General features: G+C 34.8%; 1 protein-coding gene across 1 annotated transcript; it reads left to right on the top strand.

The window, feature by feature from the left end:
• The first annotated feature begins 111 nt into the window (after positions 1-111).
• LOC144958655 (dnaJ homolog subfamily C member 22-like) lies at positions 112-10,963 on the top strand. Its single transcript, XM_078890769.1, has 4 exons — positions 112-248; positions 2,899-3,338; positions 5,226-5,689; positions 6,621-10,963. The coding sequence occupies exons 2-4, from the start codon at positions 2,945-2,947 to the stop codon at positions 6,822-6,824; spliced, it is 1,062 nt and encodes a 353-aa protein (XP_078746895.1). The 5' UTR covers positions 112-248; positions 2,899-2,944; the 3' UTR covers positions 6,825-10,963.
• Positions 10,964-15,693: the final 4,730 nt, after the last annotated feature.

Genomic DNA, 15,693 nt, shown 5'->3' with positions numbered 1-15,693 from the left:
TGTTTAGTATGCTTTTTGTTGAAAAAAATATTAAATTACTTACGTTGCGTAAGTAGTAAAATAATACTTTTTATCTGACTAACCAAGGTACTAGGTACACGATTCCAAAACATTATTTCATAGAGTGCTCTCCCCTATATCTAATGTTTATGTTGACTGTTGACTGTTCGCTGAAATAATACAACGAGCCGTCTTCCACCAGATGATTCTACATCTACCTTGTTGTTAGATTGGATATTGATCCACAGGTATTAAAAGATAGTATCATCATTTGTTTGTTGAGTTAGAAATAGCAAAACAGAGATCATATATAATCATTGCCGCCGTCGCCCATGATTTTGCCGTTGCCAGATGCCAGAATGACAATTCCCAAGACTGGATAACTTGGATACCCAACACCTATTTGACACAGAGAAAACCCGGGGGTCATATTCGTTTAAACTTTAGATAAAGATTCAAGGTTGCCAATTTTCCGTATATTTTTATGGAAGCCTCTATTTTCACCGTACGGTGAAAATAGTCTGTCATGCTATTTTCACCATACGGTGATAATAGCCTGACCGTGCCGTGTGTAGGCGTAGGAGGCTATTTTCGCTGTACGGTAATATCTTGGTGAACGATTTTCACCATACGATGATGATAGTGTGGGAGACTATATTCACTATAACGGTGTGGCAGGCTATATTCAATGTACGGTGATAATAGTGTGGGAGACTTATTTTCACCGTACGGTAATATCTTGGTGGACGATTTTCACCATATGGTGAAAATAGCCTGACACACTATTTTCACCATACGGTGATAATGGTATCTTGGTAGTTAACAAACTTCGCGGCATTTGTCTGTGTTGAACCCATGACCTCAAGAAGTCGGGGGTAGCGGCTCAAGATAGACACATAGAGATTGAAATCACTATTTCTCGAGTTGTGAATAGTTCATACTTATACAGTAGAGCCACGCCCTCCCCGGCCAGGTGTTTTTGTTGTACCAGAAAGGTCGCGGGTTCGAGACCCCATCGCCGCCACGAAATTGTAAAGCTTCATCGGTAACTGTAACCAATTCTGAATCCGCCATCACGCCTGTATTTTATAGCTTTGGGAGGCCTTCCGAAAGCTCATCATGCCAAATATTCGCTCCTAAGAAAAAATACAACCTAGTACCTTTAACTACCCCTAAAAGGGAAAAAAAAGAAAAAAAACAAAACAACCCTAGGACTGCTTTGCACTGCCTTTCAATACCTCACAAATCAAAATGGCGGCCGAGAATCAAAACAATGGTCAAGTTAGGAAATTTTTAACTTTCACAAATCTATCAAGGTTTGTTCTATATGATGACAAATTGAATAAATAAACGTCTGACAAAAGGTCCAAAGTGAAAAATACAAATTGAAAGAAATGCTATAACGAGGAGCTTTCGGGAGGCCTCCCTTGTTCTCGGCAAACTTTTTCTTTTTTTTTAACTGGTCTGCACACAGGAAGAAATGATGTCGGGTCGAATTCTAATGGTCTGGATGCAGAGGCACATACGTCACAGTTAGTATCCTGGCTTTTGATTGGCTAATATATACGGTGAAAATAGTCTGTCAGGCTATTATCACCGTACGGTGAAAATAGACTAAAACACTATTTTCACTGTACAGTGAAAATAGTCAGTCCGTATTTTTATTTACGGAATTCAGTATGTTATCAACTCTCGTTTTCCAATCACCCGCTAAACCGAAAAAAGTGAAGTACTTTCTCTCATATATATACTCAATTAGATAGATCTAGACGTCTTTTTACTGGAGTAATGGAGTTCAGGGGTCGGTCAATGTGTTTGTGTAAACGTTCAGTAGAATTTTCCTCCTGAATTTGCAATCCTGAAGATTTTTGTGTTCAGTCGTTACCATCATTTTTATTTTTCAGTCGCTACCATCAATGCGCCCTGAAAATTGTAATTTGCGGGTGAGACCAGGCTAGCGGCTAGGTTCACGGCCGGGCTGTCAGATGACCACCACGTGTGTGGCCAAATTGATCAAAATGGGCCACTATGAGAATCATGTTTCTCTTTTAATATTTTCTTTAGCTTATCTTTTAATTATTTTTTGAAATAATAATATATTTCTAGCTAGTCTAGGCGATTTTTTGGTTTAAATTCGATGAGTTTTTCAAATTCATCAAGGGTGTCAAAGTGTATATAGTTTTGATGGGCGAAGTGGCAAATCGGACTCGAGTCTGATTAGTCTCCCATGGCTATTTGGACTCAAACGTACCTATCTTGAACTTGTTAGTTAAACAAAAAATATAAATGTAACTCAAGCACTTGAAGTTGAAGCTATTGTCAAATCAAGGCGAGACTTCCACTATCTGGATGGTGACATCAGGTGTACCTCAAGGCTCAGTCCTTGGGGCCCACTCTATTTTTAGTGTACATAAATGATCTTCCACGAGGTATAAGGTCAAATGTGCGTCTCTTCTCTGATGACACAGCATTATATAATCAGATAAGAACAACAGACGACTGCAAAACACTAAATGACACTCTTCTTCAGACTGGGAGGACCCTGATGCCAGTCCTAGGAAAGCCTCTTTATTCTCTTAGTTTCATCACACTGAGGTTGTTAAATGTGTAAATAGCAGGTGATACTACAATAGCAATGTCTCTGTCACAGAATTTGTGAAAGCACTTAACAGACGTTGTGTCTCATCTCACATATAAAGTGGTGATCACTTGTAAAGGGCTTTTTGGATGCTTATAATGAAAATTGGTTTATATTAAATCTCAAGTTTTTAAAATTTTATTATTATTATTATTTTTTTTTTTTTTTGTTGTTTCTTTTTTTCATTTTTAAAATATTTTTTCGAAATTTATTTAAAAATTGTCTCAATCAATGCAATGTAATTTTCTCTCTTTTCACAGATACAAAAAAAATAATTGACTACCCGTAATTTGAAAATTCTCCAAGATGGCAAGTTTGTTGCTGACATACCTGCTATGGTTATGCGGTGGTGTCTTTGGTCTTCACCATCTTTATCTTGGTCGTGTATATCACGCTTTTGTATGGTACTCAACTCTGGGAGGTGTGTTTGGTCTGGGGTGGTTCCGGGAACTCTGGCGCATTCCCGAGTATGTCCGGAGCAGTAATGCTGACAAAATGTATCGGACGAGTCAGCTGCATCGTATTGGACTCAATCCTAATCCCAGCTGTGGCATTCCTAGGTTCCTTGGAATGTTTGTCATGGGCTTTCTCACCAGCTCAGTATTGTGTGGAATTTTGCCAAACTACGAAATTGATGGACCTGGGTACATGTTCTATAGATTTTGCTCTATCGTCCTTATTCTAACTGGAAGCAGTTTAGGTAATTTTTCTTTTTTATTATCCTTTTTTCAGTTTTTGCTTTTAATATAAAGGATAGTAGTTTTTATATTATATTATTTTGTCATCCTTTTTCTTTAGTGCTTTTAAATTAACATCTACAACTTTTATTATCATCTTCCATTTTACTGGCACTAAAATGATCGGATGATGTTTTTTTGGGGGGATTTTTTTTTCTTGGTATTCCAACAGACAGTGACAAAAGTCAAATCTTGGGATGGAATCTTGTTATCAATACAACATATGTGCTATACTTTTTATTATTGTTATATTGTGTTGTTGTTTTTATTAGTATTATTGTTGTTATTGGATTTTTTTTAGTAAAATGCCTGTGCTTCACTATAGATATCTTAAAAGCTATGGAAGAAATATTGTAGAAAGGATGATATGTACATATATGGAGACTTGTTACCAACATTAACACATTTTTCAATCGAATTCACATTTAGTGAGTATGCCTATCTTTTATGGATTTTGATATTATAAAAATTAAGGTTTAATTTGTGTCCTTGACAGCATGATCTTAACTCATCCTTACAAAGGCAATCTCATAAAAGTCTATATTCTACTCACCGAATGACTATATTTTATAATAATGATACTAACCATAGTAGCTATCTCGAGTACTTGCCTGTCACCCGATACAATCAGCCTCACAGATCCTGAGCATCACTCAGAGGCAATTGAAATAATAAAACATGGTGTTGTAATTTTTGCAATGCAATTTCGGTATTGTTGTGTCACAATATTGTGATAATATTCTCAAACTGTGGCGCTGTTTGCTTTGGGTGACATGCAGATACTTATGATGTCTATAATACTCACCCATCTTGCCAGTTTATAGTTGAACATTTGTATGCTTTGTGAAATTGATGAAAATTCGTCTATTAAGCAGGTGAAAAGAAGTGATTTAAAATAAAAAATGCCAAAACATAATTTTACCACCTAAACAACTTTAAAAGGCCAAGACTTTGAAATTTGGTAGTGAAAATGTCAAATTGGCAATAGTTGGCTACTTTTACTTTCCGCAAATTTTCAAACTAGTGCCAGATATATGTTTATAAGGAAAATCTACTTAGTTGGATCGTGTGGTTAATTTCAAATAAAATTAAGATTAGGTTAAGTATTAAAGCAATATTAGATAGGGTTTTCTAAGTATAAAATTTGAATTTTAACACAAAAGTTTTTTTTGAGATGATACATATTCTTTGAAGTAGGATATATTTGTAGATATATTAATGTTTGAAACATAAATATGTAAACTAACATACCTTATGGTGATCCAAAATGCCAAAGGTCATGCCCCGTTTTGGTGAAATAAATCTAAAACAGCAATGCCTGTAAAAATTATAATCATTCCCAAAAATATAAAAGGATCTTAGTCTACAATGCAACATGTCTCTATCCAACATTTGAAGTCCATCCAACATATAGTAAAGGCTCTGGGCTTCACAGAAAAAAAAGCTTTTTTTTTAAAAAAAATTAATATATAATATTATCATCATCGTCATCATTATTATTATTATTATTATTATTATTATTATTATTATTATTATTATTATTATTATTATTATTATTATTATTATTATTATTATTATTATTATTGTTTTTTTATTATTATTATTATTATTATTATTATTATATTATTATTATTATTATTATTGTTTTTATTATTATTATTATTATTATTATTATTATTATTATTATTATTATTATTATTTTTATTATTATTATTATTATTATTTATTGTTTTATTGATTATTATTATTATTATTATTATTATTATTATTATTATTATTATTATTATTATTAACAATTTTACATTAAACTGCTTATTAAATTTTCTTCTCAATGGTCTATTTTATTTCAGGTGTTTATGTCGTAGCTAATGTGGGAGTGATACAGTGCTCACCCAAATATCCAGTATATGGAGCATTGTGTTCCCTACCATGGTTGCTCTACAGTCCAGAAAACATCACAATGGCATCAACATTGTCCATGCTGTTTACTTGGTGGTCAGGGCTTCGATGGAAGCCTTTAGAACCACTTAAGAAAAATCGTGGTTCTAAATTTTTGAAATTTTTAATGCTAGCATTTTTGTGGACTTCAGTATTAGGTTACGGGATTTATTTCAATGCTTCTGTTAGCATAAATGGTGAAGAGAGAATACCAATAAGAGTTGCTTTGGGTAATTTCTTCTCGTCGCCTGCTTGGAGAGAAACCAAAGATTCATTTTACAAGATCTATGAGGCATATATGGAGGGAGGATGGGATTATGTCTTTGACGATGCCTCTGATATATTCGATTTCTCAGGGGAGATAGCAGCTTTCAAAGTAAGTGATTTTCATTGAATTTGTAAATGCTTTTGAAAGGTTTGCTCTCTAATTTCTCTTAAGCTCTTTGCCCTCCCGAATATTTTATCCAGGTGATTGGTCTACCTTAGGTGTTTAACTCTGTTCTAGTCTAGCCTCTTTCTATCTCTCTCTCTCTCTCTCTCTCTCTCTCTCTCTCTCTCTCTCTCTCTCTCTCTCTCTCTCTCGCTCTCTCTCTCTCTCTCGCTCTCTCTCTCTCTCTCTCTCTCTCTCTCTCTCCCACTCTCACTCTCTTTCTCTTTCTCTCTTCCCAAACCCCCTGCATCTAATTATCCTTCCACGAATCTTTCTGTTCTTGTCTTAGATTGAGATGACTAGATTTAGACCAGGCCTTGGTCTTAAGTCTTTGATGTTATGGGGATGATATTAATTATGAAAAATGTGTAGAAGTAGGGGGAGATTCTGACCAGTTCCAGGACACTTTCTGTATGCAGTTGATGGCAGGCACTTTCTATTGCTTTCATTTTTTTTTTTAAGCAATTAATATAGAGAGACCTTTTAGATATTATTGAATAGAGTCATTCTCATTGGGTATGTAACAAAAAAAGGAAAAAAAATAAATAAAAAGAGCGCAAATCAAAACACTGCAGGTAATTGCTTATGGAACATTTTTTCTGGTATCGACATTCTTTCTGCCTGTTCATGTGATTTATCTTTTGTATATCCATTGCCATTAACTTAAATTTTCTTGAAAATTAGCTGATTATTTTCCATCTATTTTTCTATCCATTCTGTCATTTTTTAAATTACTATCATAAACCATGGAACAATTTTTAAACATTTTCCTATTTACAATTTTTTAAATTACTATCATAAACCATGGAACAATTTTTAAACATTTTCCTATTTACAATTTTTTAAAGAGAAAAAATTATTTGACTTTTTTTTTTAGGTTATAGGGTTAAATCGAAATGCGACCAATGAGGAAATCACCAAGAAATGTCGAAAGCTGTCTGCCCAGTCACACCCCGATCGGTTCAAGACAGAAACAGCAAAACACGAAGCTCAGGAAAAGTTCATAAAGATACAAGATGCTTGTAGCACATTGACCAAATACCACTCTAAAGGGTCCAGGACTCAAAACCATGGTAGATGATGATGATGTATCTTGAATTTGAAATGTTTTTTAAACTGTTGTTTGTAGAAATTACATTCTAGTCTTTTATTTATCTAAAAAAATTTTAAACTTTATTTGTTTATCACTTGTTTATTGTCATGGATTCAATAAGAAGAGATGTTTCTAGGATTCTTTGACCACTCTGGAAGGAAGAGGATTATGACGGTGAGCTTTTTTTTTTTTGTGCGGCTACGTGGTCTTGGGGGATGAGACTCGCTTTCAGATCGGAAGGTCCTGGGTTTGAGCCTCACTCACCGCTTAGTTGATTCCTTGGAAAAGGCTATTTACTCACATTCTCCCACCGTACTTCGTTAACAGTGTTGTCTCTGTCTGAAAAAAAATGTAATATCGCCCAACAGGCATCATGTCCCATCCTACATGTTTATTGCTGCTTTTGGCCAGGGACTCCATGTAAAGCGCTTTGAGCACGTTTAGTGGATATTGCGCTATATAAAAGCTCAATGATGATGATACTCTATAAATGCAGACTCGCCAACTCTCCCTAATTTTATTGGAAAATTCCTGATATTTTTCTAAATCTAGATTACCAATAATTCCCGGTCATTATCTCTATTTTTTTTATACTCGAAATGTTTTGTGGATTTTGGCTGTAAATACGGATGTCACATCGTTGTTTGTTACTTTTATTCCTTTCTATAGTAGGCCATTGTAATTCAATATTGATAGTTATTTACAATGCCAGAATTAATTATATATATATATAAATGAAATTGATACAGAGGATGGAAAACTCCAGATAAAAAAGGTTTGGGTTTGTTTGTTTTTTTTTTGTTTTTTTTTTTTGGGGGGGGGGGGTCTTGCTTTTTTGTTTGTAGCTACAATCATACCATACCATTGGATAACAAAGTTTCATCACAATTTAAGAAAACTAATTTTTGTTTTTCCTTGCGTAAATGTGATTTTCGAATTACTATTCGATCTACGGATATTTGGGGGGGGGTTTTTTGTAGCTAAATTTATACTTGTTTGTCCAGATTCACCAAGCAATGTGTAACCGTTGGGTCAAAACCAAAAGAAATATTTTGCCATTCATGTTCCTGCTTATCCTAACAACAGAAAATGCAATGTATACATCCTTCCACCAATCTGCACTCCCCTTATATGCAATTTCATACAACCTAACCATCCTCTTGTTTATTTCACAAGGGAGTGTTGTCATGGCTATAACGTTCAGTAATTGTTTTTTTTTTTCACTTTAAATTATATTAACTCATGCGGCTATGTGGTCCAGTGGTATGACACTCGTTTTCGGATCGGAAGGTCCTGGGTTCGAGCCTAACTTGGCATATAGTTGGGTCTTTGGAAAAGGCTCTTTACTCACATTCACTCATCATACTCAGGTGTAAAATGAGTACCTGGCCGTTAACAGCATTGTCTCTGTTGGAAAAAAAATTGCAATATAGGCTAACAGGCGCCATGTCCCGTTCTACATTTTACATCTTGTTGTTGATCAGGGACCCCTTGTAAAGCGCTTTGAGCACGTTTAGTGGATATTGCTCTATATAAAAGCTCAAGTTTTTTTGTTTGTTTTTTTTTTTTTTTGTTTTTTTTTTTTACACTCGTTCCGGAAACTGTATATTATTATTCAAAAGACTTTTATTTGGAGCAGGTTTGTTGAATTGCATTAGACTGTGTTTCATGGGTGCCAGTTTTCCGGTTTTGCGATATCTCGAAGTCAAATACCTCTGGTTTCGGTGTTTTGAGTACGGTGTCCATCACTAAATTTTTCAAAAAATGTTGAGGGAGTACCTCTGGTACTCTCTGTTTCTCTCTGTTCTTTGGCTCCCCTAGAGAGAGACAAATGCACTGTGCATATTTCACTATGTATTATAAGTCGGTTTTATAATCAAATTAATTTCCTCATTGTGTCAATATGTTTGCTGTGTAATCATTTAATAATGGTATAAAAACGGTGATGAAATTAGAGTAAAGTTTAGGCCGCATTTTCAGTAGGAACATTTTCAGGTTTGGCAAAGTGTCGAGATTTTAGTTTCAGGTTTCAGCACTTCTTCCTGCTGGCACCCATGCTGTGTTTTAAAAATATCAAAGTGAGAAATTAGGGAGCTAGTCCCAATGTAAGATAAAGATCTGAAAAAGTGTTATGAAACAGTGCCAGACAAAGCAAGAAAGAAAAGTAGATACAAGTTACTGGAAAAGAACCATCCCAAAAAATCAGTGTCCTCGACTGGGATTCGAATCTCTGGCCTCCTGACTGCTGGTCAGACCAAATGACATGGGATTTATGTGAGATATTATGATAATATTATTATATTTAATCAAATATTATTTTGTGATATTTTTCATGTGGGTTATTTAACTCCTGGCTCAAAGGTATTTCCATGCTTTTCTAGTCCGATATTTTAATCAACAATTTCGAGTTTTTTCCAAATTTGTAAGTATTACACGACCATTGTGTTTTCTCTATGCAATCATGATAAACTATAATATCAAAACTTTGGTGGAAAAAGAATTTATGTCATTGTGACAAAACCAGAATATTTGTCCATATAAAAGCTTTTCATTATCATGTTATCTTTGCTGTTTTTCATGACAAGATATTTATGTTTATTTATCTTACCGTTGACATTATTTATTTTTTAATAATCAGAAATGTATTTTCATTACTTAAAAGATTTATTTTACTTTTTGTCCTTTTTTTTTTCTTCTCGCAATGAGATTTTATATTTTAATTCAATCGATTGGAAGATTTGTATTTATAAAATTTCAAATATTATGTTTGCTGAAATGCAGAAATGGTGATATATTTATTAAGAGATTCCGTTTTATATTTTTATTCCTCATATCTCATTCTAGTCAATGAAGAAAATACATTATGAATATTGTTGTATATAGATAGACAAATACTGCCATCTTTGTTTAGTTTTTTTTTTATAAACACCTTATTAAGCTGACCTATAAGATGTTTTGACATTTGTCAGATTTCCGTCATTATCACCACAATCTTTTTACTCTTTTCATCATCATTTTGCCATTTATGTCAGCATTTGACTTAAAACATAGGCACTGTATGTTCCATGAAAAATGTTCAAACTATTTTGTCAGACTAAGTAATTTGACGGTGTGCTTTTGGAATCTACATCTGTTCCCTATTTGAACCAATTACCCTTTGTCTTACCTTTTCTTGGGTGCTTTAATTGTAATTCTAGAACTTTTTACTATCCCATTTTCCTCATTTTTACTGGCGCTGATATGACCTTAATGTGTTGCAGGCGCCATAAAACCCTTAAAAGCAAACAAACATGATGCACCATGGGTCTCATTTACTTCTTCAATGCAAATCCACACTGATAGCAAGAATTGGGTCTTTTGACATCCTGTGGTGGTGGGGTGGTCACACTTGCAGTGCAGTGTCTTTTATCCCCCTCTATCTAATTTCCTTTTTCCGGGTAGCTTTCTGTCTCTGTCTTGGAATGAGATTATGTACTTATTTTAGTCCTGGCCCTCGGTAGAGTCTTTTGCTGAGAGGGAAACAGTCAAATGTGTAGTATTAGTTTTGGTAGATGATCTTTTACTCTCTTGTAAATCTTTCTGTTGTGCCCTGTTCAAGGTGGTACTAAGATGCTAGAAGCTGGGCTGTAAAAAGTAATAAACAAAAATGAATATAACGGCTTAAAAAAAAAAAGAACAAAATACCAAACACGGAACGTTGTGGGCTCAAAACCCTTCTTCAGTCGACAATAAAAACAAATACATTACTAAAAATCCAGATCGATGACTAAATATTTCGAACATCCTCTCCGTTCAGGAAAATTTCTTGGAATGACATTCCTTGCTCTTGTCTTCTATTCTAAACGACTGGACTTTGCTCCACTCAAACCTGGGATGTATAGGTCACGATCCAAGTTTTACCACAAGGCCGAACTGTAGAAACGTGATTTGTCTTTGATTGAAATTCTATAGTAGTAACAAACTTGACTTTAGGAGATTTCAAGTTTGCATACCTGCCAACCCTTCCACTTTTGGCGGAATCATTCCTATTTTCACACTTCCGTTTTGTATTATTCCGCCATTGTCGCTAAAATTCTGATTTTAAAAAATGATGATATGATAATGGTAAGAATTTTAAAAAAAAAAAAGAGCAAAGGGGGGGGGGGGGGGGTTGTTGAAAGAGATGGAACTCCTATTTTTTTTGTCTCAAATTCCTATTTTCAGGCATTCTGATTCCACTTTTGGAATGTGAAGGGTTGGCAGGTCTGAGTTTGCCCAACTTCGATTATCTAATTCCATCAAGTGTGTGAAGGCTCTCTCTTGAAGTAACTGATAAAAACAATTAGTTATCTTCCTTATTCCAAGATGATTTCCATGTTATTATTCCTATGTAAAGAGTCTTGGAAAAGACTGTGTCTGTCGCAAAATTTGTAACATTGCCTAACAGTGACAGGCGTCATGTCTCGTTCTACATGTTACATATTGCTGATGGTCATGGACCCTTTGTAAAGTGCTTTGAGCACATTTAGTGGATATTGCGCTATATAAAATCTCTATTTTTATGTGATTTATATTTATACAAGTATCAATCAAAATGGCTGTTTCTATAATAATGATATGACCATAAAAACAATTTTTATCACATATAACCCAGATTTTATCCATTTTGTGAAATTGTTCGTATTTATCTTCAAACAGGGTTTTTTTCCCCATCCGTCCTTTCTCTCTGATATTAGAATCAGATTTAAAATATTCAATGTTATTTTCACTTCAATCCTGTTGCCCTGTAGTAATGATAGACTGTAGAGTTACGTCAGAGTTGTGGTGCTTTTGACCTCATGCGGGCTTTGCTATTTTATCCATCCCTTTCCATGCAACTCTTTTATATTGAATGTGACGAAGTTACTTATGTTTTTTTTCCCAAGCCCTGACTGGGAACCTTGACCAAGAGAGAAATGCTTTTAGTTTTTTATTGTTTTTATTTTGTATTTGTTTTTTGTTTTTTGGGTTTTTTTTTTCTTAATTGTATTCATTTGTTCATTTTTGTATTTATATTTATTTATTGGTGGTGGTGACATGGTGGAAGGGGATGGGATGATCTTTTTATTTCTTTTTCATAAATCAAATCCTAATTATTAACACAATTGTGTTTTTTTCTTGTTCCTGTTCCTCTGACAGGGTATGGCGTTTGAGTTCCCTCAGCACAGACACGTAGTCGTAGGTAGCTCCTATGGTGGGCTTGGAAGGTCATCTTTGCTGTGTCTTCTATCCCACTTTATCTAATTTCCTTTTGCACGTTCCTTCTACTGGGTGGGGTTTTCTGACTTTCCATCATAGTGGGCAGGGAGGCACTTATTGTGTCTTCTATTCCTCTATATCTGTTTTCCTACATGCTTTCTGTCTGTGTCTTGGAATGACATTACTTGGTTTTGTCCTGGTCCTGGCTGGGAGGGAAATAGTCAAATATATAGTTAGAGTTTTGGGAGATTTTTTTAGTCTTGTAAATCAGCTCTCTGATGTGCACTGTATTATTTTCTGTTTTACTTTATGATTTGTAACCTTTTGAATGTGTTCCTCTGCTTGTGCTTGTGTCTGAATGAGACTTTTAGATGATCTCGGACTTAAGTACACTGATGATAGTGTGCTCTTGGTATCTACATCTCTTCCCTGTATTGTTCCCCTTTGTCTTGGAATGAGATTACTTAGTTTTGTCCTGACTCTAGCCGGAGTCCTTGGTTGGGAGGAAAACAGTCGAATGTATCGTTGTAGTTTTGGGAGATGATATTTTTTTTTCCTTGTAAATCATCTCTCTGTTATGTACTGTTGTTTTTGTTTTTTTTAACATATGATTTGTAAACATTTGAATGTATTCCTCTTAGTGGGCTCTTGTGCTGGGTTAGACTTTTAGGTAATCTCAAACTAAGTACACTGATCGTGTGCTCTTGGAATCTACATCTGTTCCCCATTGTGTTACTTTTTCCTAATTGTACATGTAGAATATTTTTACTATCTAATTTTCTTCCTTTTTACTGGGGCTGATATGACCTAAACGTGTTGCAAGCGCCAACATTGCCCTAATTTTGTGATTTTTTTATGACCATGACGATGTGTGAAAAAATAATGAGATTATTTTTAACAATCTGTTTTACACTAGATTATTTTTTTTTAAATCTGTTTTCCACTTAAAAGATATCTCGTCTAGTGCAGTTGCATATTAATTTCTTTGTCTATGTTTGATTCTTCAAGGATCAGTTCTTGGGCCTGTACTTTTTAACTTTTACAGACACAGATTCTTTACCAGATTTTTTTTTAAATAGAAGGATAAAGCGAGAAACATGTTGAATCATTGGAACAAACAAACAATTTTGTATCTGGATAAAATTAGTTTTCAAAAGCAACAACAAAAAACCCAATTAATTTAAAGGATCACACGCTTGTCCCATAGTTGTTTTGTTTTGTATTTAGTTTTAAAATTCTATCAAAGTTCAAATTTTTGCATGAAAAATGCAAATTTAACCTTTGTTGTCGGTTTCAGATCTGTATTAATTATTTAAATGTGAATGTTGCACTGCTGCTAACCCCCCCCCCCCCCCCGCCCCCCAACCCTCCTCTTCTCCATACTTAACCGTCCTGAGAGATTTGATTGTTCATATATGTTATTTTTATGTTGATTATTGACGAATTTACTGCTGATCATAAGGTTTTAAAATGTTATTGCATTTGTCGATATTTTGATTTTCGATGCAGTTTTTACAATAATATCAATGATTATTTTTTTTCTCCTCTCATGAAATGACAAGATACGGAATTTCCATATTTTATTCAGGGTTTTTATTGGGTTTCCCACTCAATCGAGTGCTATGCATATTGTTTTACAAACATATTTTTTCAGTTTATGATAAATAGCTATTTTGACACGATTATGGAACTGTTTTTGTTTTTGTTGTTTTTTATCTACAGAGGATGGAATTCCTCTCGGGGAGGGCAGCTGGTGGGTCTTTTGACCTACCATGGTTGGCAGGGGGTGGTTTACTGTGTCCTGTGTGGGGTTCCTGACCTCCCACAATGGCAGGGAGGTTACTTGCTGACTTCTATAGCCCTATATCCGTTTTCCAACTTGCTTTTTGTCTTTGTCCAAGAATGGGATTATGTACTTGGTTTTGTCTCTCCCTTGTCAGAGTCCTTTGGTTGAGAGGAAAATAGTCGAATGTATAGTTTTTAGAGATAATTTTTTTCCCTTGTAAATCATTTCTGTTATGTACTGATCATTATATTTTTTTGTTTTGAACTGTAAACATTTGAGTGTGTTCTTCTTAATGGTATCGTGTCCTGGTGTCTGGATGAGACTTTCTTACTGGCGCTGATATTACCTTAATTAATTGTGTCGCAGGGCAGGCGCCATGAAACCCTTAAAAAAACAAATTCCTCACGGGGAGGGCAGCAGGATGTAGTCATCTGAATGAATCCCTTTTGGCAGAGATCATATAGCAGTGGCAGGGGTCCTATAATATCATGGTGATGGTGTGGAACTTTTACATACGTGATTTCAGACTATGACTATGTCGTTATCTGGGTGGGGTCTTTTGGCTTCTCATAGTGGTCACTTGCTGTGTCGTCTATCTTCCTATACTTGTTTTCCAAGTTTGTTTTTGTCCAGGCCGAGAACGGATTCCTTCGCTGAGACTGAGAGGGAAACAGTCAAATGTATTGTAGTTTTTGGAGATTGTGTTTTTTTCTTGTAAAAAAAATTATCTCTTATGTACTGTTATGGCTGTCATCTGCATTTTTTGCCAAATTGGGACCTAAAATTTGCCCCAAAAAAACCCCCGAAATATGCCAAGAAATTTGCCAAAAAATTTGCGGAGGAAAACTAAGCGTTTCAGTAAAAACTAACACGCGATACAGAAAAAAATAATATAAAAGACAAAAAATGCAGATGACAGTTATGGGTGCCTGTTACTGTTACATCCAAACCTCTTGTATACTGAGGTTCCACTGAAGCGTCTTCATCACTGGCCAATGCGGCAAGTGATGAGGGTCGTATAGTCCTCTTGTTTGCTCCAATGATAGGCTTAGATTATCAAAGTCTAAGGGTCAAAACTACATATCAAACTTTCCACTTTCCGGATCTCTCTGTAGTCTGGACAAAATGTTGGTTTTCAGATTATGGAGACGTGATTGTAATAACGGTAAAAACAACAACAAAAGATTTATTATAATTATTAGTTTTTTATTGTTCTTGACATGGATTGAATTGGTACAACAAACCACGGACGCAAACATAAACACCCAATATCTCTCCCTCCATTCACCTCTCTTTCTCTCTCTCTCTCTCTCTCTCTCTCTTTCTCTCTCTCTCTCTCTCTCTCTCTCTCTCTCTCAACACACACATACGCGCACACATTCATGAATAAACATGTTATTGTCGAAACATGTCAATGCAGATAGAAAATCACAACAGCTTGAAGGCGAACAAAGCCTATCACTTGCTAAATAAGATGAAAGTCTACGGTAAATAAATTCAATAATAATAATAATAATAATAATAATAATATAAATAAACATAATTAACAACAACGAAAAACTAGGGAGCACTGAAAGTGGGAGATAATAATAATGAATGCGATGACGTTTATATGATGATGATGATGGGGATGGTGTTTTGTTTGTTTGTTTTTAAGGGTTTTACGGCGCTTGCAACACATTTAGGTTATATCAGCGCCAGTAAAAAGGAAGAAAATGGGATAGTAAAAAGTTATAGAATTACAATTATAGCACCCAAGAAAAAGTAAGACAAAGGGGAACTGAGAACAAATAGGGATCAGATGTAGATTCCAAGAGCACACCATCAATGTAATTAGTTTGAGATCACCTATAA

Source organism: Berghia stephanieae, chromosome 13 (genome assembly GCF_034508935.2).
Source record: "Berghia stephanieae isolate SIO BIC M18660-M18661 chromosome 13, UCSD_Bste_1.3, whole genome shotgun sequence".
NCBI classification, from domain to species: domain Eukaryota; kingdom Metazoa; phylum Mollusca; class Gastropoda; order Nudibranchia; family Aeolidiidae; genus Berghia; species Berghia stephanieae.
This window is presented reverse-complemented; position numbering and strand designations above follow the sequence as displayed.